Source organism: Cladophialophora immunda (genome assembly GCF_000835495.1).
Source record: "Cladophialophora immunda strain CBS 83496 unplaced genomic scaffold supercont1.3, whole genome shotgun sequence".
Classification (NCBI taxonomy): Eukaryota; Fungi; Ascomycota; class Eurotiomycetes; order Chaetothyriales; family Herpotrichiellaceae; genus Cladophialophora; species Cladophialophora immunda.
Window position 1 is genome coordinate 710,257 of NW_015622543.1, and position 22,694 is coordinate 732,950.

At 53.8% G+C, this 22,694-nt stretch overlaps 4 protein-coding genes across 4 annotated transcripts; 1 reads left to right on the top strand and 3 right to left on the bottom strand.

The window, feature by feature from the left end:
- Nucleotides 1–1,031: 1,031 nt before the first annotated feature.
- On the top strand, nt 1,032–2,715 carry PV07_04826 (uncharacterized protein; the record flags this gene model as incomplete). The annotated part of the gene is made up of 4 exons (XM_016391672.1): nt 1,032–1,097; nt 1,158–1,709; nt 1,764–1,907; nt 1,954–2,715. The coding sequence occupies 4 exons, from the start codon at nt 1,032–1,034 to the stop codon at nt 2,713–2,715; spliced, it is 1,524 nt and encodes a 507-aa protein (XP_016249191.1).
- Nucleotides 1,681–4,741, bottom strand: PV07_04827 (uncharacterized protein). The gene is made up of 4 exons (XM_016391673.1): nt 4,477–4,741; nt 3,842–4,426; nt 3,650–3,790; nt 1,681–3,598 (listed from the first exon to the last, which is right to left on the bottom strand). The coding sequence occupies exons 1-4, from the start codon at nt 4,534–4,536 to the stop codon at nt 2,783–2,785; spliced, it is 1,602 nt and encodes a 533-aa protein (XP_016249192.1). The 5' UTR covers nt 4,537–4,741; the 3' UTR covers nt 1,681–2,782.
- Nucleotides 4,742–14,735: 9,994 nt separating this feature from the next.
- Nucleotides 14,736–16,588, bottom strand: PV07_04828 (uncharacterized protein; the record flags this gene model as incomplete). The annotated part of the gene is made up of 7 exons (XM_016391674.1): nt 14,736–14,997; nt 15,071–15,180; nt 15,244–15,441; nt 15,494–15,879; nt 15,934–16,009; nt 16,066–16,377; nt 16,436–16,588. The coding sequence occupies 7 exons, from the start codon at nt 16,586–16,588 to the stop codon at nt 14,736–14,738; spliced, it is 1,497 nt and encodes a 498-aa protein (XP_016249193.1).
- A 4,388-nt stretch (nt 16,589–20,976) lies between these two features.
- PV07_04829 (uncharacterized protein) lies at nt 20,977–22,155 on the bottom strand (the record flags this gene model as incomplete). The annotated part of the gene is made up of 1 exon (XM_016391675.1): nt 20,977–22,155. The coding sequence occupies one exon, from the start codon at nt 22,153–22,155 to the stop codon at nt 20,977–20,979; it is 1,179 nt and encodes a 392-aa protein (XP_016249194.1).
- Between the last annotated feature and the right edge of the window lie 539 nt (nt 22,156–22,694).

Consider the following 22,694-nt stretch of genomic DNA (forward strand, 5'->3'; position numbering starts at 1 on the left):
TATCACCGTGATCCAGGTCTTGCGGAACCAGTCTGCTTCTGAGGTATCGGAAGGTTTCACCGTCCCAGCGTGGGTGACAAAGAAATGAAGCTGCCCTTCGAAGGACTCTGGCGCAAGGTACGCAACCAACAGGAAGAAGAGGGCTATGAGTGCGAAACATTCGTATAACTCGGCAACAGGAGTCAGGTAGTTGGCAAGGTTGTAATGCCAGACTCCAAAGAAGCTGAAGATGGCGAACACCGCTGGCGTCCAAATAAGACGGACGATTTGCTTTTGCTGTCTCGGTTCTGTATATCTCAGGAGATGTGCAAGAGTCAGAATACTACACAGTATCCATGTGCAGATAGTGGTCCCCGCAGCGATATAAGTTGTCAAGGTATGGTACGACAGGTCACCGACAACAGGCTTGGCCTCGTCTTCCAGAGAGTCAGTTCTGGCTTAATTGCAAGGGGGAAGAGAGACCTACTGGGATTGCTCAGAGATGGACAAATGGCCATATTGTGTCAAATGCTGTGCTGTGTTCTGGTGCGAATGCTGGAAATCCGTAACGGGCTTTGGGATGTGTCCAGCTTCAGGGTGACCCAAGGGGTATATATATACATCTCGACGCTTCTATCTCAGACATTACGGGCGAAACCACCCAGCACCTTCGCGATCAACTATTTCCTACAACTCGTGAAATGGGACAAAAGGAGCAATCGTGGCGCGCCCAGCTGAGATTGTGTCTCCTTTGATATATTCGTGGGGCGGGTCTGGGGATGGTGGATCTACATGCCGAATGCGGAAATCTCAGCGCGTCCTGGGGCTGAGTTCGTCTGCAGCCCGCGCAGCCTCTAATAAGCGAGACATGCCTCACAGCCCAGGCGATGCGATTGGGTCTCGCTTTATGCCCAATTCATCATCGTCGGGCCTTATTGAGCCCACGTCCATGGGCCCTTTGAGCTGCCGTGCCTGAGCTGCCCCCCCTCTCTCTTCCTGACAATTACCACATCCGACCGTCTTCGCTGCCAGGCTACGCTTCGTCCAGCAAGATGCCGTACAAATACGGAGGTCCACGGAGCAAAGCGTGCAATGCATGCAGGGTCCGCAAGGTCAAGGTAGGCGTTAGATCGGCGTTCCCCTGCCCGTCTGCTAATCCGATCTTTGAAACACAAAAGTGTGACGAAGCCCGTCCAACCTGTGGGCGCTGCCGTCGCTCAGGCAAGACGTGCGAGTTTCGGGACGCCTTTGATCTGCTCCACTACGATGAGACCGCACATGCCTCTCGTCGCGCCCACCAACTGTGGCAGAAACGCTCGACCAAGACCGACGAAAGCGGTGCATCGAGTCTCGCATCCACCACAAGCCCTGCCGCCACACCGTCGACCGACCTGAAAGGGGTGTTGGAGCAACCGCTCTACGAATTGGCAGTGCAGAGGTTCTTCTTCGACTACGTCTTCCAGATAAACACTCCACTGGGGAGAGCGGGATATCTCGAATATCTTCCAGATGCGTACCCCGGGTTCGTCGACCAGCCCTTCTTCCTCTCGGCGTTCAAATCCACTGCTTTGGCCAACTTTGCCAGGCGATGCAACTCGCGGACGGCATCCAATGCGGCCTTGACCGAATACGGCAACGCAATACGATTGACGAACGCCGCCTTGAGGGACCCCGTCCTGGTCCTCAAAGACGAGACGCTCCTAGCTTGCCAATTGTTGGGATTCTGCGAGGTAATGGCCTCGAGTATTACACACTTTACTAGGTAACAACTTATGAGTTTCCAGATCTACTTGTCCCCTGAAACGGCGTTCAGTAGCTGGTACGCCCACACGCGAGGAGCTGCGGCGCTTCTCGAACATCGCGGGTCTGGGATTCTCCAGACACCCCTAGGCCCGACTCTTTTCAAAGCCGTCCACACTCAAGAGGTTGTATACACAGGTCCTAGCCCTTTCGTCCCTTGCTGATTGTTGAAAGCTCTACAAATGCTTACGATTCGGTCTGCGACCGACATATAACCCGTCATTCGTGAAGCAAGTGTACGAGCCGATGTCCGCTCAAGTGCACCTGCTGGTCGCTGATGTCGCCACTTTGTGCGCCGAATACATGGAGCGAAAGAGCACCCTGCCGGGATATGAGCAGCATGCTTCTGCTACCCCGCTCTTGGAGAGAGCTCATCTCTTGGACCTGCGATGGCAGAGGCTCATCTCGAATATTCCGTGGCAATTCAGCTACGACCGAATCCCAAAGGACCAGTATCGGCCGCTGCCGCATTGGATTGCGCCTTTGATCAGAGATCGGCGAGCCCCTGTGTTCGTGCACATATATTCAGGGTTTGGGCCCTGCTTCCTGTGGAACATGATGCGGTACGCTCGGGTCAGGTTGCACGAGTTGCAGATCCTCCTCGCCGAGGCCGCGACGCAATCCGATGAAGCGCTAGGGTCTCTGGAGGTGTTGTTGCAGCTCGAAGACGATCTCAGCTCGACCGTGCCCGCGTTGCTAATTGCCACGGAGGAGAAAGAGCTCGGCCACAGTTCAAAGGGAGAAGAGATCTCAAGTTTCCGGTCTTTCCTGATGGTGCGCTCACTCATGGCTGCGCGCATGACCCTGGTGTTTCTCGCGCGACGAGGACTCTATGTTGAGGAGAGACTGGCTTGGCTCAAGGACCTGTTTGCGTGCCTGCACCAGCATCTCACCATCTTCGTCCCTCCGGACTTTGATCCTCTAGACGGGGACTGAGGGCCTGTCTGCCGCACATAGAAGTATGCTCAAGAACAGGCTCGCTGGAGACAACTCTCAACCCGTTTCAAACATTTTGCGTGCATGAATTTTGGGATGGGACAGCCTTTCCCGTAGTAGATTTTCCGGACAAGAGTGCTGGTATGTCGTCCCACTCGCACTTCGCCAAGATCTTGCCAAAAGGATACCCGCGGCGATCAAGCTCCTCAAAAACCTCCTTGCACCAGTCTATCTCCTCCTCTTCCCCCAAGCTCGCCAATACGTGCATTGCTGCGCGCAAGGCGAAGAACACCTTCTGCGGTCCGAGAACGTGCATGTCTTCCGAGAGCAGATACTCCATCGACCTAGCGATCATTCTCGCCAGCTCCAGCGCTCGTCTGTGGATGAAATCATTTTCCCCAGACGCCGGAAGGCTAGAAGTCGGATCAACGTCGCTCGGAGACGAGAAGGGGGTGGTGAGGATGCTACTGTGGAGCAAGAGGAGAGTGGTCCAGTAGGAGAGATGAAGGCGTGCAATTTCGAAATTTTGGAAGTGTAGTGCCTTCGGGAAAACGGAGGCCAATCGAGGAAGAAAACGTGTGGACGAAGGCCGCTCGCAGTACGGCGGCCCGGCTTGATTTAGTAGGAGTGTCTGGTACCAGCTCTCAAGTTGAGAATGGAATTCCCACCCCTGCTGTAGTAGTCCTAATCTCTGTGCATGGGGGATGTCGAAAGCGGAGGAGGCGGTGTTCGGTCGTGCTGCCTTCTCGATTAAGACTGCAATTTGGGCCATGATGTCGAGCAGCCGGTCAAGGTCCGACTTCGGTTGTGTCTCCCACGGCACTGTCAGCCAGTCCTGCTGTGCAAGGTAGGTCGATTGACGGGTAGCCAAGGCGTAGGTGATCTGCCCGAGGTGAGCTGCTGTTCAGGGAATATGTAGAGAATCCACACTCACACAAGTAGATCTGAAGCCCAAGAAGAGACGATGGCTCAATCCAACAACATGCGACTCCGGACCCCGAAGCTGGATCAGCCGTGCCATACCTTCCACATGGCTGACCCATCCGTCGATACTGTCCCCTGAAACTTCTAGCAGCTGCGTGTTCGGTCAACGACGGTTCTATTCCGTGCTGTGCGGGATGCTTGCCTCAAAGGTAGATAACGCCATGCAGCTGGCAAGCGTCTGCTCCTCGAAAAGCAGACGGTGGTGTGAAAGAATGTCGCGTAGTCGGTGCAAAGCCCTGCCGTAGGTTGCCGCGCCCTCACGCCGGAGGCTCTCGTCGCCGTGTTTGCGACCCAAGCAGACCAGACTCAACGCGAAGATTGCGAGATCGAGAGAGGCGTCGTTTACCAGCGAGGGATCAATGGCCTGGAGCCAGGAAACTTGGCCCTTCCGCCCATCCTGAAGCACGGCTTCTCCTCTAGGAATGTAGTTGTCGAGGAAGTCGACGAACAACTCCGAGAGACTCGGGGCCTGTCTTGGGCCCTGAACATTCTGGCTTTTGGAAGTTGTGGTGTCGTCCGTTTCGGGGGTGCTGCAAGGCGTAGGATCGAAAACTGAACCGGCGTTGATCGTGTGCAAGTCTGTGAGCGAAGTCAAGGGCTGAGTCCGGGTCAACAAGGTGTCCCGATCCAAGGCACTCAGATTCTTGAAATGTCGTTCCCGCTGATATCCTCCGCATACCCGATCACTCTTTCTGCACCGATCGCAGGACGGCCGGGTTCCATCACACTGTCACCGACTTTAGCTCCTTTCCCCCCCCAGTGAATCTCGATACGTACGTGGATCTTGCGCTTCCTGCAGGTGTTGCAACCCTTGGATTTCCCCGCCACGCCTACCATCGCTGCAACACACGAGCAAGAAGCGCTGGGAATTCGGGATTGCAGTTTTTGGTGGTTTAAGATGCCTACGGAAGCTGTGTAGTGGAGTCATCGGTTTGACGGTCTTCTGCCGCCGAGTCATCATGGGACTCGAGAAATTTCGAATGAGGCGACATGGTGGGACTGCGGTGGAGGACGGGAGGAAAGCTACTGCGGTGGATGGATGATAGCTGCGGTAGATGATGGCCTGGTTTCAGGCCTCCATTTTTGGGATTTTAGGGCTTCCATCTGCACGTACGCCAAGGAAAATATTAGTGGTGGCATCGCCCCGGGGGGGGGGGGGGGGGGGGAGCAAGGTGGATCTCTAGGCGGATACTCTGATTGGACCACTGACGGAACGCATAGTAAATTATTCCTGCAGCCTGCGTGAGGCGTCTGGCTGCGTAATCGAAATGCTCGCCGAACATCTTATAGGAATGAAACTGTTCATCAGACTATCGTACCCGAACCCTGATTACACGAAGAACGCGCATTCGCCGGGAAGAACGTCGTACAGAATCAACAGAGCACTGCTTTTTGGTAAGTGATGGGAAATACGAAGATAATGGATACTTTTGGCAATCGGGAAAAGCTGTATTGCTAGCTACAAAGTGTGTAGACCGTTGTTGTAATTGGGGCTAAGTGGTGACAGTCTGGCAGATGCAACTGCCAGAGGCGAACCTCTCGCCTACCCCGCGAACCTCTTAACCAGGCACTTGTGGTGGAAACCAGGATGGTTGTCATGTTCCCTAGTCAACCTATTTTCTGCCTCATCAGTCCCATTTCAAACTCCGTTCTGCTCAGAAACCCCCCAGAGTCGAAGCCAGACAGCCACGAAACGGTGTATATGGTTGTCCTGAAGAAGGTCTGGCGGCTGAGCTAATGCCGACGTGGCGGCGATAGCACGATTCATTTCAATTGTAAAGCAAGCACCAGGGTCTTCATCTTCCGCAGGCGCACTATTGATCGTGTCGCCACCCTGGGAGGGGGTTTTACCGTGGTGAAAACCTGTCCCATTCGGTAGATGTGCGCCATTCGTTGGTGGCGTACCGTTGATCGGCTTGCTGTAGGTCCCGTTCCGGTATTTCCGCTCCCAGTAGTCAATCAGTTTCACACTGGGGTTTCTTCTGGGGTCTGGATCGCTCTCCCTGAGTCGCTGGAGCCACTCGGACACTTCAACTGTTTCGAAAGCTGGAAGGTGGGTAGTCCGCAGAGCAGGTAGGAGCTCTTTGGTCCAATGGAAGACTCGGGGATTGCGGATGTGGTAGATCAGACTGGGGTCTGTATCCTCGGGGAGACAGGCTTTTTGTGCCACGTGGCGAAGAGCAATGTCGACTATCGCACGCGCACAATAGTCGGCAGGCAGCCAAGAGTGGACCTGGCACATGGGCATCAGTAAAGCCTCTAGAAGGATGCAATGGGCCTTGAATGGAGAACCAAGTGTGTCTATGCTGAAGGCAGGACGGTCAACAGACAGGGGAGCTCACTTCATCCAGAGCTGGCAGTGCGCCCGTGGTGATGGCGCTCCGAATCATCAGAGGAATGGCTTCTGTCTCATTCCAAACGGCAGAACCGGTGTCCCCGACTATTTGTCCGATCCGCACGACGCGGGCATACATCCCTGTGGACTGCATGGCATTGCGAACGATATGTTCTCCCACCATCTTGCTCTGAGCATAGCCCATATTTTGGGCATGATGGAGCTGATCGATCACTCTCTCGGCTATCGTTGCCGGCTTGGGAGTTCCACCGGCGACGGAGATAGAACTGCAGAAGTACAGCTCGGCTGGAGTCGCAAGATTCACCTCCAAGCAAGTGTTGATCAGGTTGTACAGACCCCGAATATGCTGCTCTTCGAAGGATTGAACTCCGAGATTGAAGTTTACCGCCCAGGCGGCATGGATAACGTGTGTCAGCGAGGACCGAATCTGGTGGCGGTCTTCGACGGTCAAACCAAGTGTTGCCTGACTGAAATCGCTGGGCCTGGCAATAATCTTGGACATTTCATACTTGGATAACGTCAAGCCTCGGGATGAAAGGGAATGATGAACACGGGACGCAGCTTCAGTCGAATCTGACGCACGGACGAGAGCCCAGACCGTCGAGACACTCGGGCGTCGGACGGCGTCGGCCACGAGAAAGGAGCCCAGAGCTCCAGTAGCACCGGTGATAAGCTGATGAATCAATGGCCATTAGAAAATGAAGTCAACTCCACCTACGAAGGGGGGTTTGACTCACAAGAACATGCGTACCACGCTTCGCAAAAGTCGAGTATCGGTCGATGAGCTCTCTCATCTGTTCTACTGCACTCGGCTGCATCTCGGTGCTGCCGCCGACCCGTAAATCATACAGATATCTTGCGACATTTCGGATGGTCCGCTTTTCGAACAAGACGTTTTGGCTGAGCATGGACTGTTTCCCCCCAAGATCAAGCTGCTTTTTGATGATTGACCAGATCCGTGTTGTCTGCAGGCTGTCCACACCCGCAGCGAAGAGGTCGGTATCCACTGAGGCGATATCCACGTAGAGCTCAGCATGGAATTTTTCCAGCAAGAAAGTCTCAATTTCAGGCAGCTCAAGTTGTAATTGCGCCCCCTGGCCATTCTCAAAACGGTCATATGCTTCCGCGATCTGAGGGGCGAACACCTCATAGACTTGAGCCCGGATGAAGGTGCCTTTGGCGGTGTGCGGCCAATCGATGCCAGGAGGGATGACGACAACTAGATCCTTGGGGATATGGGAGAAAGTTTCGGCCACAGCATTTGCTGCCTCGATGGTCGGCCAGATGCTGTCGATATACTCTTCGTTGCTCAGGCGGGAGCCATTTTCGCTTTGGAAAATCAGAATCCCCGGCACCGTCTTCCCAATGCCAAAAATGACCGCCTCGTTGACCAACGAGTTCGCCCGGATGGTGCTCTCCATGGGGACAGGGAGTACCTTTTCCCCATTCATCAAAGTAATGCGGTCGTCCAATCGGCTGACATATTTCCAGAGGTGGTTTTTCTTAGGGTCAGGATGCCTCCGAAATAGATCCCTCGTCCGGAACGAGTTTGGAGGATCATCCGAGTTCGACGTGTATCTTGAAGGTAAGCTCTCGAGGGCCACGCATTCGAACAAGTCCGGCGCAATCTCGTCCATGAATACGTGCTCAATGGTGGAGTCTTGAAGGCGATAATAATTCCAGTCGGCTCTGTCGTCGATCCCGTCTCTATGAAAAGAGTTCATGATGTAACCGATCTCGGTCCTGATAGCGCCGCTTGGGTTAAATCGCTGAAAGCCCGGATGTGATGCGGTCGGGAAAATAACTTACGATCCATAGTTTCCGGCAAGGTTGATGCCCCTCGACACAAGCATGTCTCCCAGCTCCTGAGGACAGTTGCTACCCGCATACAGGACCATTTCAGCCTTTTCCAGCTCGGCCAGGCCATCTTCGGTTTCGCTCAGAAGCTTTAGGATGTAGGGGACGGCAGCAACGAGTTGTGGCCGGGCCGCTCGTATTGCTTCGCTCAAATTCCGGGCCGTGGGAGCCAGAGACCAATTTCCAAAGTAGATGGGCTTTCGCGAATAAATCGCTCGAAACAGTGACATGAGTCCGTGCGAGTGGTATAGCGGCGATGCACAGAACGTCCTCATGTTAAAATTCTTGCCCACGTTGGCCAACACACCATAGTTCGAGAGGTATATGGGTTTAGGGATACTTGTGGTCCCGGAGGAGTGAATGATCCAGGCGATCTTCTTAGCCTCTCTCAGAGTATCACACTCGCGAACGAACGTGGGAGCTTTCACTCCCTTGATTTCCTTCTCCGTGATAAATGGGAGGATCTGGATCCGCAATCCTGTCTGGCTATTGTGTACCAAAGCACGATATTTCTCTGTCGTAATGACCGTCGAACAACCAGTGTTCTCCAACAGGCGCAGACAAGCGACTGAGGAGAGCCGGGTAGAAAGGAAGAAGACAGCATATCCCAGGCGATTTAAAGCAAGGATTGACACAATGTATTCAAAATTCGGCTGAGCAAGGATCGAGACGAGTGGAGCTTCCTCCAGCGAGGGATCCTATCGCAAATATCAGCGTATGCTCGTCCGAGAAGAAGTGCCCTTTGCTAACCGCAGGCTTCAACCCCCGTTGAATGTACGCAGCCACTGCAGCGTCTGCGAGCACATCTAGATCTCTGGCCGTGTATTCCACGTAGTCAGAAGTGCCGCTGGCCGGGTACCCAACTAGTGGAAGTGGCTGGGGGTCAGCGGCGACAAACTTAAGCAGCCCATCGACCGTCAGGCACACATCGGGAGACACTTGTGGCATTGAAGATAGCTCACGGAGCTCCCCTGTCCTTTGATCTACCTTGGGAGTCAAGATGGATGAAAGAGTCATGCCTGCAAACTGGATGAACACCGGCCACGATGCTGTTATTGCCACCCCTTTCGTCTTGTATGCTTCAGTCAAAGGCAACTAATTGTTCAAGTAGATCGCGGAGCTTGGAGCCTCCCTTGCCTGAAGGACAGTCTACAGCTCCATCGGCGTGCCTGCAGATAATCATTGGAGCCAAGCCATATTTTGTCTTGGCACCCCCAACCACAGCTCCGTAGATCGACATTCCGCAACGGATATCTGATTACATAGGTGAGAGGCAGCCTGTATCCTGGTGGAATCTGGCTAAAAGCGTGTCGTTTGAGGCATGAGCTACGCATGACTGTAGTGGTACTGCCGTCTACCTGGCGTCCCAGTTCAAAAGATTCTCTAGATAGAGCCGGTGGCACCGGAGGGAATGTCGGCCCGGTAATGCTGACCGGGCACGTATCCCGCGGGGAAAGGTCCTCCACCAATAGGAGAAGCCCGGGACTGATGGAATGTGCGGAACGGAATATTTAAAACCGCAATACGGAGTTAGTACGGAGTGGACAAGCAAAAATACAACCACGTAAAATTCCAAGCACATTACTGTACGGTGTAATTCAAATTCCACCAGGGGCAGGCTCTGGAGTGTGAGGACGGCATTCAAGACTCTTTTCTATGAAAGGCGATTCGAGAATGAATCTGGCTTGTGATGCGAGAGGGCTGCAATGCCTATCCACCGTATGGTCCATATGTTTCGTCCACGGCTCTGGAGGTTTGGAGAGCCCTCAATCCGGGGCTTCAGGATCAACGGAACTCCACAGACATCCCTTTGTGCTGAGGTCCGCGGTCTCCATGTTGTCATTTGCAGTGAGGAAGAGCCACCAGTGATTGAGCAAAGGCTTCCTTATCCTCACGTCAAACCGATCACATAGCCTAGAAAATAGTACTGCCAGATCTAGTTGTGACCATTACAGAGAAGACACTACCATCCCTTGGAGGTCCAACAGTCATCCAAATCATGCGTTATCTGCGCTCTAATGTGAAGGCTTCGATACCTGTCGACCTATCTATATCCGAGTTCTTGAGGCCCGATGCCCGGAAGGCGCCTCTATCGAAGATCATCCTCGAAGACACCCTCACTGGCAGATCCATTTCCTATGGCGGGCTGCGCGAACAAACAGTATCATCGGCCGAGTGGATGCGGGACGCAGTGGGTTTGCAGGCGGGACAACGAGTCGCTATCGTCGGCCCAAGTAGCGTAAGCGTTGCACGGTGCAATCTTGTCGCAAAGAAGACATCCTAAACTCGAGATTAGGTCGATTACGTAGTCGCTGTCCAAGCCATATGGTATTTGGGCGCCACGGCTTGTCCCATCAGCTCCATGCTCCATCCGGACGAGATGCAATTCGCACTGGAGACTACGGATCCCGCCGTGGTCATTGTGCACCATGACTTGCTCGAGAAGGTCAGGTCTGCGTTGCAAAAGCAAAAGTCCGTGGTCAGAAATCCCTCGATCGTGACGTTTGGAAATGGGTATTCTAATCCCAGCTATCTGCAAGTATGCATTCCAAAGAGGGCGACGGGCTTTGCGATCACCAATTCAAAGGCTGACCAGCATCAGATGTTGACTGACGGCGTGTATTGCGCCTCACGTTCCTCGACGCCGCTGAAGGAGTATTCGCTGGCGGGCCAGGACAGTCGGAGAGTCTGCGCCCTGTTTGTTCTCAGCAGCGGGACGTCGGGCAAGTCGAAAGCAGTCATGTTGTCTCACTACAACCTGGTGGCAATATGCATTCAGATGCATGCGCAGAATCCCGACAACTGGAGATCTTCCCAGAGAGAGGTGTTTTTCCCGCCGCTATCGCACGCGTACGGCATATACGTCTGTGTGCTCATGGCGCCATGGACGGGGGCCTTTGTCTGCATGATGGCCAAGTTCGAGTTGGATCATTACTGCCGATTGATGCAAGACCGCCGAGCAACATTGGCACGATTGGTCCCAGCGATTGCCAAACAGCTGGCAGTGAGCCCTACTACGCGGCGATATTCTTATCCAGCCCTAGAATATCTCACGTGTTCATCTGCGCCCTTGCATCCCACAGTAGCAGAGAGCCTTCGCGATATCTTCAACGGGGTCCCCTTGTGCCAGACCTATGGCGCGACCGAATTGACGGGCGCAATTGCGCAGAGCGGCGTCAGAGACCACGGCAAAGCACCCCTTGTTTCTGGCGGCAAACTGGTGGCCAATGTCGGGATCCGGTTCATCGACCATGAGTCTGGGGGAGATGCCGGGCTCCGGGGACCAGGAGAGATTCTTGTGCGCAGTCCATCAGTCATGATGGGCTACAAAGACAACGAAGACGCGACAAAATCGTCCTTTGTGGATGGCGACTGGCTTCGCACGGGCGACGTGGGCTTCCTCGACGAAAACGACTACTTGATCCTGATTGATCGCCTGAAGGACGTCATCAAAGTCAACGGGCTGCAGGTTTCACCGACCGAGTTGGAGGAGAAGCTGCTGGGCCACGAGTTTGTCGAAGAGGTCGCGGTCCGCGGAGTCACCAGCCGCGATCGGACGACGGAATACCCAAGAGCATTCGTCGTCCTGAACCCAAAGTTTCGCCACCCCAAGCCAGACGCCAAAAATCTGGCACGGATTGCAGCGGAGCTGAAGGAGTTTGTCCGGCCAAAGGTGTCGAAGCATAAACAGATTCGCGGAGGTGTCGTGTTTCTAGACGAGCTGCCACGAAACACCAACAACAAGGTCTTGCGGAGGCTATTGCCACTGGACGTGCCTGCATATAGAGAGGATGGACTTCCGTCCAAGTTGTAGTAGAATCTAAGGCCCTTTACAGTGATCAACGCCAGTACAAAGAGCACGTTGACGCTTTAGGGCACATAGATTAGATGAATGGACTCAGCCTAGTTAAGAAAGCGTATTGTGTCCTTGCCCTGAGAGGAGAGCACTGCAGCAGGATACGATCAGGGCCTAATTCTGTCTTACAAGCTCAGTTGTGAGGCTATGTGTACATTTTCTTGGGCATCTTCTTGAACGTCGTTGACCCTCATTGAGTTTGGTGTGCGTAGCATGTCTACATGCCTGGCCTAGATCGAACTCATATTTTCGCCTTGGTGTCCTTGGGCTGGGAGGCCCTGCCTCGCTTCGGCACGGTGTCCAGCAAGATCTCCTCGCTTCCACCGCTGACCACCAACACTCTCAGATCACGACTGATCTGCTCAACCCGCGATCCTCTACTTGCAGCCGCACGAGTCTGACCGATGCCGCCCAGGATCTGTTGAGCCTCCCGATTGATCTTTTCTAGATCATGGGCAGCTCGGTATTTGAGAAGCCCCGAGTACGAGGCCAACGCTGGGTCATCTGGAGCAACTTGAGTGCGGTAGACAATCTGCTCGATCAGGCCTCCGGTTGCCTCCAGCATGCCGGCCATTTTAGTGAACTTGGCCCGGATGAGCTGGTTTTCGATCAAGGGCTTGCCAAAAACAATACGGCTGGTCGCCCAGAGCCAACTGTCCTCGAGAGCGACCCTGCCCAGGCGATTGGCCGTGATGCCCACCCAAATCCGCTCGTGATTGAAGGCTGCGTGGTATCAAGCAGATTAGTCCCTTATCAAAGCCTGGAAGACAACCAGGGAGGTTAATGCGCGGCATCGGCGCATTGAATGACAGGGAAATTAGGGTCCATACTCGACATGATAATCTTGAAGCCAGCATTTTCTTTGCCCAAAATGTTTTCCGCCGGAACAAGCACATCATCAAACTCCAAGAACGTGGAACCTAGACATTCATGTCAGCATCAAGCCGACTTGTAGAGCTGAGCTGCCCATTGTTAGGGATGGGTGAATGATCCTCACCACTTGCAGCAACGCCGGAGTTGAACATCTTCTTCTTGGTGATTCCTTCGGAATTCAAGTCGATAAGCAGAAGTGAAATTCCCTTGTAGCCCTTGTCTGCCGTTCGGACTGCGGTCACGGCCATGTTCGCCCACTGGCCCTGAGTGATCCATTTCTTCATTCCGTTCACAACGTAATGTCGGCCATCGCGAGTTTTGATTGCGGTAGTGATCAGATTGGCCACATCAGAGCCCGCTACAGAAGCCGATTGTTAGTCGCTTCGATAGCTCCGATTCAGATAGAGGTGGGTCAACTTTACTGCCCGGTTCCGTTATTGCCAGTGAGTGTTTTTGCTCCCCTCGCAGCAGCGGTACCAGGTAGGTCTGCTTTTGAGCTGGAGTGCCGAAGGCTGAGAGCGGCGGTGCTCCCACTGCAGCACCTCCATTGATGCCCCAGATCACTCCCAGGTACCCGCATCGGGCAAGCTCGTCGACGACCTGTTCACGGAATACTTTGATTAGGATCCGTGATAGCTATACAAGTACGGAGAACGGAGCTTATCCTGTCTCTCAGGAAGGAGACGACGGGTACATACGATTTGATCATGAAATGCATCCCATTCTACACCCATCACATCTCATCAGCCGTGCTCGCCAGCGTGCAACTTCAAAGCTCGGAGTAATAAGAGCGTGCAGATGTAAAGAATACTCACCAGAGACGGGAATGTCAGCTGGGAGGGTGATCCCTTCTTTCAAAGGCAGTGGGTATGCAGATGCGGCCAAGAAGCCGAGTTGAGCGTGTCGCTTGTATGCCTGCAGTAGAAAACAATTATATCAATGTCGCCATCGTCTCCACAGATTCTCTTAATCACACCTCGTCTGGCACAAATCCCTGGTTTTCCCAGTCCTGCGCGTTTGGAATGATATATTTGTCGACGTACTCGCGGACATAGCGCTGGAGCGTGCGGTGACTGTCCTTGTAGAAGGGGTGTGTCGGCAATGAGTGCCACGCTGGATCAGCGAACGGAACGGGCGATGTCATGTCGAGGGTTGTTAACCTGGTGGCCAATCAAAAGCAGATGTCAAGGAGAGACGGATTGTTGAGCCACAAAAGTCCAAAAGTGGCAATCTGATGGGGCTAGAGGTCGACGACGGACGATTTGCGAGGCATGTGTCTATTGTTCAAAACGAAGACGAGATCCTGCTTTGGTCTTCTTGTGGCCATCAAATCGAGAAACCGAGGTTGCGAGGTGGAAGATCATCATCGTACACCGAACATCTTCCTCATGTTCTGGCGGACGTTGCGCGTGCGTTGAGTGGTACAGTATAGAGTATGATTCCGGGGAGAGGAAGGTTGGTTTCTTGAAGCTATACAGGATGTAATGACCTCCCAATGCCATCCAATTCCCGCTCCGTCTTGCCCTAGTGGGAAGGAAAAGTTCGGCGGTCGACAAATGCTTGAATCGAGTCCACAAAGTACACTGGCAAAGCTTGAGGCTTAGCGTCCGGTCGAGAGAGGCGCTTGTATTCCGGCGTTTCCGCTCCATTGGAATAACGATCTGTTTGCAAAGGTTAACGTCGGCGGTGCCAGCAACACGGAACACCTGGTGAATGACTCAAGGTCGATGGAGGGGGCCATATGCGCGCAAATATCAAGATGCCCGACCAGATGCTGAAGACCAGCTCTATGATCCTCTCGTCGTAATGTCAATGTTCAACCTGATAAAGTCTTGCATTACGGTAAATGCTCTTCAATAAGCAGAAAAGCAGATTTGCTACCTCATTGCATTGTTGCCCTCAACGCACGCGTGCCGGATTCATTAGCTCTTTATCTCGCAGAGTTTACGATGGCTATCACCACGACCACATGTGATCTCCACATATTTGCATGCCTTGCTTTGGCTGCAAATTCTCACACGTCTGCCCGTCCTACTCGTCTTCAGACTCCAACCCTACCTGAGTTGCTGTCGCCCCCTGAACAGGCGTATCATGTTAACCACGAGCCGCGTGGGCGTATGATGGAAGTGCCAGCTTCTGTCGCCACAGCATCCCCCATTTCATCAAGCTAAGTATTAACCCAAAGAGCAGGGTGATTGCAATCGCATATGTACCGAAGACCCATCCGAAGCCTGCACGTACGATGAAGGCGTCGAGATAGAAGAAAACGTAGAAGCTGCACAGCTGACGGCCGACGTTGGAGATTAAGCCGATCTCTGCTGCCAGTGGCGTGTAACAGTCTACAGAATAGGTGATACTAATATCCGCAATGTCAGTAGAAGTCCGTATGCGTGACTATGCCGGCAGTTCATTAAGAAGATGAGACTCACACCACGGTAACCACATTTTGCATTCCCAAGGAGAAGAGGAATATCGCAATGGCGGGTCCAATCCAATGAACTTCAAAGTGTAGAAAGAGTCCAAGCATGGCGAGGCCGACCTATAAGCTCGTCAGCGACCGGTTTATTGAACATAGACGGAGTTGGAGTCTTTCTTTACGTACTGGAACAACGATGGCTCCCGGCCAAATTGCCTGCAGACGTTGCTCTGGGTGGCGAGCCCCGGCCTTTCGCGATCGAATTCTAAACACCCAGTCGGAGAAAGGGCCCCCAAGAGGCTCCCCAATGACAGTGCCGAGAAACAAAGGCAAAGCCATCAGACCCTGCCCGATTGGGCTGAAGCCATAAATCTCGGGAAAGGCCTGCGTAACTCGGTCAGCGTGGACTGGTCGATGTGTGATTTCGCGCACTTACGTATGGGAGGATGCCCAAGCTGGCGAAGGCACAAAACCCGTACATGTTCCCGTAATAGATAGCCGGGAAGATGATAGAAGGGTATTTCCAGAGCATGAATGGTTTGTAGAAGTCTTCAGCAGTAAGGTGACCGTCAAATCTCCTGAAGCGAAGACGATGGAGCCATGATTCTTTCTGGGGAACGGGATCAATGTCTCCTCTCTTTTGATACAGCGTCTCCGGCAAAAGGAACACATCCCACACAAGCTGCAAACACCACATGAAAAAGGTAACCCACATCATCCACCTCCAGTCGGCATAATAGACGACAAGACCGTCCAGCAGAGTGGAGAGATAAGGTGATGCAGCAAAAAACACGATCCAGATCCCCATTTTCTGGCCACGCTCTGTCCGAGGCGAAAGATCAGTACGAAGTCTTTTTCCGAGGCAAGTGAACTGACCGTGGGTAAAGAACATGTCTGTTACCATCAGTGAGCCCAACGACATTGACGCTGATGCCCCAAAGCCAAGGAGGATCTAGCCTGTCAGCACTGGAGATACTTGCTGAGAGAGTGTGTTTAGGAGCTATTCACCCTAGACCCGACAAAGACTCCATATGTTTGACCGACAGCACCGGCCAAAGTTCCCATCGCCGCGATCAGAGCAGCCAGAATGAGGATGGGTCTTCTGCCGTAACGATGCGCAAAAGGGACCCAGATGCAACCTCCGAATGCCATAAGCAGCGCAAAGGCGCTGGTGGCCTGTAGCATCCTCGATACGGACACCTGGTAGATCGCTGACTGTTGAATGAGCCCTGCTGAAGCGGAGCCCGCATCGAAGCCGCCCTGGAACGTCTGAGCGGCAACAACAGATAACGCCAAGTGCTTCTCCCACCAAGACCAATTCTGTAGGTGATATTGTCAGTTGAGGCTGTTATGGCTCTGGAAGCGTTGAAAGACTCACCAGCGGGTCGTTAGGGTCATTGGACGGTCGGGGCAAAACCTCGCCCACCTCAGTCCCCTGCACCTTCTCTCTAGACTCTGGAGCGGCTTGCTCCAGGTGCCGAAGGTCGGTTTCGATGACACTTTCATCCTCTGTCTTCTCGCTGTAAGCCATGGTGCAGGGCAGGTGGGCCGCACAACACAGCAGACAAGTGTCAATGTGAGGGCCAATACAGATCGTACAGCCTCGGCGTAAACAAAGTCTTCGCTGATAGTGTGCCAGCCAAACTGCCTCAGATAAGGGTGATGAGGAGTTTTTGTACTTCAAGACATCAACATCGAACACTAGTTGAAGGTTGAGCTGGAACGGAGACCTTCGCCCAAGCCTCGTCAGGTTCCGCGAAGCATTTGCTTCCCGCCCGTGACCCCTGCCGGTGCTCCAACCGGTGCTCCAGCCGGTACTCCAGCTAGGGACAGCGCGGGGTCCGGGGTCAAACTACGAACTGACCTCTCGGAAAGGCGTTCTGAGCGTTAGTGCTACCAGTTCAGGGTTTAGGACGTGACAGGTGCGTCCCCGGCCAAGACATCGACTACATATCTCGGACCGTGTACTTTGCTGAGAAGACGAGGTCTCCCACGGCAGCAGCGCCCCAGGAGACGTTCGACACGCTTGTTCTGCAATGTGTAGCAGGGAATGAAACCATATTGATGCAGCATCTGGCTTGCGCATTCCATCTTACGCAGCGTAGCTCGTACAGGCCCGAATGACTTTGGTTTTCTCGAGTGCAGTGATGCCAAGATGGGTCCAGAATGACTAGCTCTAGAGGACTATAGTCCTGGCAACAATGCTCGAGTGGCAGAAACATGATCTACGTCTGGAGGAAGAACGAAATTTTCATCTTGATGCAGTGGACTTTTGCATGTATCTCGTTGTGAGGAGACCTATGTTGATGCGTCGACAAGATTGTTTCGTTATCAGATTGTGCATAGCCACTATGCAAATAGCCCTGTCGCCGTGCACTCGAACCACCGCCCTTGGATCTCCCGTATATAGAAGCCGAAAGTACAAATCTGCAGAGACGTAGATTTGGTTGGCGGCTTCGCAAGATGCCTCAGGTCCGGAACACAATACCGTATTTCCCCAGATTTACCTAGTGTACTCCGTACTGTACCAGATACCCATACACAACCTGCCCTATCTGGTTAGCTCACCGAGGCACCCAAGCACCGAACTTGGCGAGCTAGTAATCTGGATAGCCGCGCGAACCGCAGTCAGCATGGTAAGGATTAGTTTAGGCTTTTTTGGCAGGGAGGCATCTGCGGGGTCGGGTCTCTGGGGTATTCCCCCCTCTGAGACTCTATCCCCTCTCTCTAGCTCACCCTTCGAACCTGTCGGGTTAAATGTATCAATTTCGCCTCTTCAGATCGTCCATAACTTTTCGCCGCCAGAAAATCAAGATGCCTTCCCCCTTCGAACATGCTCACTTGCCTCATATGCTCAATCAAGGCCCACGTCCGATGAACGACAGCCGTGTAGAGAGGACCGAGACTGGCCCCGTGCGGCGTTCGAGATACGTGTCCTGCGCTTGGTACGTCTGAGTCTTATTCCTGCGCATAGCTGGCTTTTCCGGCTGCATCAGATGCATCCGACTCAATTTGACACTCAAACAAAGTCCTTGAAGTCCTTGAACGCTCTCGCTAACATGAACAGCATCGAATGCCGTCGCCGGAAGACAAAGGCATGTCAGCACGAGTTACGATCCCGTTGGGGGTGACGTTCATTGTTACAAACAGCAGCTGACAAGGTTGCCTTCTCACAGTGTAGCGGCGACCGTCCATGTCAACGATGCCAATTCTACCAACTGGAATGTGATTACTCCAGACCGGCGGACCCGAAATCCCACAAGCCAAATGACGACTGGGCCAGGTAAATGATTTCCCCCCTCCTCCATGGAAGCGAAGAGCCTCGTCTGTCAGGGGCCTGTCTAAATGTTGGTAAGACCACAGCAGGCCCCTCAGAGAAAGCCACCAACTCAGCAGCTGCCCAGTTGGCCATCCAAGACGCAGCGAGAGACAGACGTGCAAAAACGACTACTTCAACTGGAAGAGGAAATCAGGCAACTGAAGGCCCACGGGACTAACGATGTCTCTGCTCAAAACCCGATCGGCGAACAAGCCGTGGGCTTGATCTCGGAGTAAGTAGTTGCAGCCTAGCCATGGCTCACTACATGGCCTCACCACACGGTGCTGACCGGAGCATCAGCCAAGTAATGACGGTCGATGACGAGGGCTTCTCACCTGAGAGTATCATCTTTCGTGGCGACCCACCTCCATATACACAAGAGTTCGCGACCGAAAGGGCCAGTATTGATGACGAATGTCAAGGCCAGAGCCTGCTCTATGGCTCTTTGGCCATGCAGATCCGCGAACTGAGAGATTCAATACCGGAGTGGGAGCTGACCCGAAAGGCGCGGGCCTGCTTTCCCGTCGACCTGGAGACGTGCCTCGTCCCGAGCATGCGCCTCTTCCAACTCCTCGAAGTCTACTTTGTCGAATTCAACTTCTCCTTACCCGTCGTACATCGGACGGAGTTCACCCGACGGCTGAGAGCGCTGTTCGCCACCCATTACAACAAGCGCACCGCTCGCTTAAGCATCAAGGACGCAAAGCCGGAAGAGATCACTCTTTTGGCTTTGACGTGCATGATGCTCGCCAAGGCAGAGCACTTGACGTTCAATCCCCTGGCGAACACGAACAGCCGCCGCTACGACCAAGGCTGGTTTGTGGAGAGCAAGAGAATCATGGCCCAGTACTACCGGACCAGACCTGTCAATTTCGACTTGGTGCGACTTCGGCTCGTTGAGTCCTTCTACATGGTCGCCATCGAACGCGTGGATCGCTTTTCGGTGTCCGTGATCGATGCTGTCAACGAAGCACTCACGGCCGGCTTGAACAACCAGAAGACTTGGGCCGGGTGCTCGGCGGATGAGTCCAGTTCGAATCGTGCGCTTTGGTGGGTGCTCTATCTCATGGACCGTCAAGCCGCCCAGCGCTACGGGCGGTCGTATTTGATCCACGACACGGACTTCATGGTTGATGATTTTTCCGAGGAGTGTCGACAGGTGCTGAGCACCGATCGGTCCATCCCCATCCCATTTCTCTATTGCGAAGCCCCCGACCGCACATCGAGCAGCAACGCCAAAAAGGAGCCACAGCCTGCATATATCAGTCAGTACGAATGGTTCTCCTATCTCCAGTTCTTGGCCACCATTGGTCGCTTGACGGCCCGGGCTTGCGACTCATTCTACTGCCTTCGGCCGCCTAAGGCTGGTGACTACGAAGAGACTACCATCATTGATGCGCTTTTGTTGCGGGCGAGTAGATCCATGTGCCCAACTCTGGTCTGGCAAAGCGACTCTGCTCCGGAACTAAGCAATCTGGGACAGCCGGCAGCCAAGCAGGTCATGGGTCTGAGACTCCTTGTCTACTTAGTAAGTCTTCTTCTCTCCTCCCTACTTTCGTTCGGCCCCTTGAGTGATCCTGATTAACTTGAAACACAACAGAGGATCAATAACCTCCGCCTGTCGATAAGACGGCATCTGTGGAAAGACAGGAAGCTGGACCTAACCAACGCCAGCCGGGACCGCCACAGTGAGTTCATTTTTGAGGTCCATGTCTGCCGCCAGATCGCCAGCGACATCATCACGGCATTGATGGACCACAATTCGCAGAATCAATCGCGCCCGCCCATCACTCCGTTCTCGGCCATATCCGTCATCGAATGCATCTACAACCTCGTGGCGCTGCCCAAAGTCTCATCACTGGTGAACGACAACCACTGCGAGTTCATCACCGAAAAGGTCAAGAAGGGCGTCCAATGTCTGGAGAAGCTCGCCCAACTACGCGACACGGTGGCGCAGACGGCCTACCACGTTTTGAAGGGCTTCCTGCAACCTGGCATCTGTGTGCTCCATCGCTCACACGAGAGAGGGAGCAATTGCACCATCCTGGTAAGTGTGATCCTTTGCCCCCTATACAGCCCGTCCCCAGCTGACCTGGAGCGACGACAGACTCCCAAGCAAAGCGCCCTGCCCATCTTCAATCCCAGTGCTGACGAGCTCTCGAATCTCTTTCCGTTGACAGACGACAGTTTCAAGTTCACGGAACCAGGCTCCTACGTGGGTCTGGATTTTGACAATGTCTATGACTCGATCGGTGATACGGAAATGCTCAACGGCTGGTCGACCGGGACTTTTGAATAAAGTATCCCCCCTCTTGTTTCATCAGCGCGTCATACTCGCTGAAGGTCGTTCCCTAAGTAAGACGACGCGCTCACAGGTTGAGGCCTTTGGACGGACAAAAGATCCCGGTAGAAGAGGCTTTCAACGGTCTCCAGAAAGACCAGAGTCTGTCATATGTCGATCACTTACCCCTTCCGACACGTACCTGAACTTATCTATATATTACTTTCGGTGTTGAAGTTGTCTGGATAATGCTTATTAAATTGACCCGGGTTATGGATATGGACTCTTCTCCCTTCCTGCAAGGTTGTTCTTGCTTCGGTCACAATTTGCTGTTCTCTGCCTTCGCAAACGTGCCTTCTTCGACGACATAGTCCTTGCCTTTCTCATAGCCGAGCCACTCTCGAAGCACGTTTTCGCCACCGACCCCGACTGCCAATGCCTCGTCGTTCCAGCCGGCCTGCCCGATTTCGAAGCCGGGGCTCTCGGTCAAGTGAGCAGGGAGTTGGTGCTCGTATCCCTTGGCGACCAACTCATCGTAGGAGACGATCGGGGTACAGCATGCGTCGGTCTCGTAGAAGATGGCTTCCCATTCCGCACGAGTCTTGCTGCGAAAGCGGGCCTGAAGCACGGCCTTCATCTTGGGCCACACTCGAGGATCCTCTCGCTTGCCACCCCAGTCCTGGTCCGAAAGGCCGATGCCTTTGCAGAAGGCTTTCCAAAACGGCGGCTCCAGTGCGGCCAGTGCCATGTACGTCCCGTCATCTTTGCATTCATACACGTTGTAGTAAGGACAGCCGCCGTCGACAAGATTCTGTCCGCGCGGCTTATCCCACTGCCCTGGAAGGTGCCGGGATAACCGAGGCATTGTCGCGAGGTACGAAGCACCGTCGACCATGTTCGTCTCGACGACCTGGCCCTTGCCGGTCCGTGCTCGATATTGGAGTGCCAGAAGGATTCCCACCACACACATCAGCCCCCCACCAGCGAAATCCCCCAATAGGTTTGCCGGCGGGCTCGGTGGATGGGGGCGGCCCTCGGGGAATACGGGAGCAGATGGGCCCAGGGTTGACAACAGGCCCGACACGGCCAGGTAGTTGATGTCGTGTCCTGCCATGGTGGAATACTCCCCACGCCGTCGAAAGCCAGTCAATCGAGCAACGATGAGTCGAGGATTCTGTTGGATCAAGAACTCAGGCCTCAACCCCATCCGCTCCAAGACGCCAGGACGGTAAGGGTCGAGCAAGACGTCGCTGTTTGCCAGCAGATCAAGGAGCAGCTTTTTGCCTCGTGGCGCTTTCAGGTCCAGCGCCATTGAAGACTTGTGGCGAACGAGATTATCAGGGCTGGCCGCATTGGTCGGCCCTGCGCGGTCGACACGCAACACGCTCGCCCCGTAGTCGGCAAGCATCATACCGGCGAAGGGAGTCGTGGCAAGACCTGCCAATTCGACAACCCGGATTCCCTGGAGCGCCTGCATTTTGTCCAGAGAGTAGCTCATAACCTGGGAGGATGGTGACTGAACTTTTCAGGTCTCGGTATATGCTTTAGTAAGAGATGGACCATGGCTCTTTGCACACAATCTAACGGAAAGCGGTTTACGTTCTAGGATGTCGATGTAGCTCCAATCGAGTGAAAGTTCGCGGCAGCAAACCGAGCTTGCGCAGTTGCGCATACTGGTCTTTCCTCAGGCTTAACACGTCTCCTGGACCGGTTTACTCGTGGAATTGGCTATGCGGTGAGCCTCGTTCCGACAAACAATCCATTGCCGTCTTCAATTCTCACTCAGCTTTGGGGTTCAGAGCTTTGTGATCACTTGAAACCTTCCCACTCAACTGGTCCACCATGACCGTAAAATTACCGGCTGGCGTTGAAACATACGGTATTCCGGGGGAGCTCCGCGATTCCGTGACAAGACCCACCCAAATGACGCCTCAGACCCGCTTCCGTACAGTGATTGTCTCAAAGCAGCAGATGCCAAGGATTACAGGTACCGACGAGGCTGGCGAGGCTCTTCACTATAGGGGTGACTACCACCAG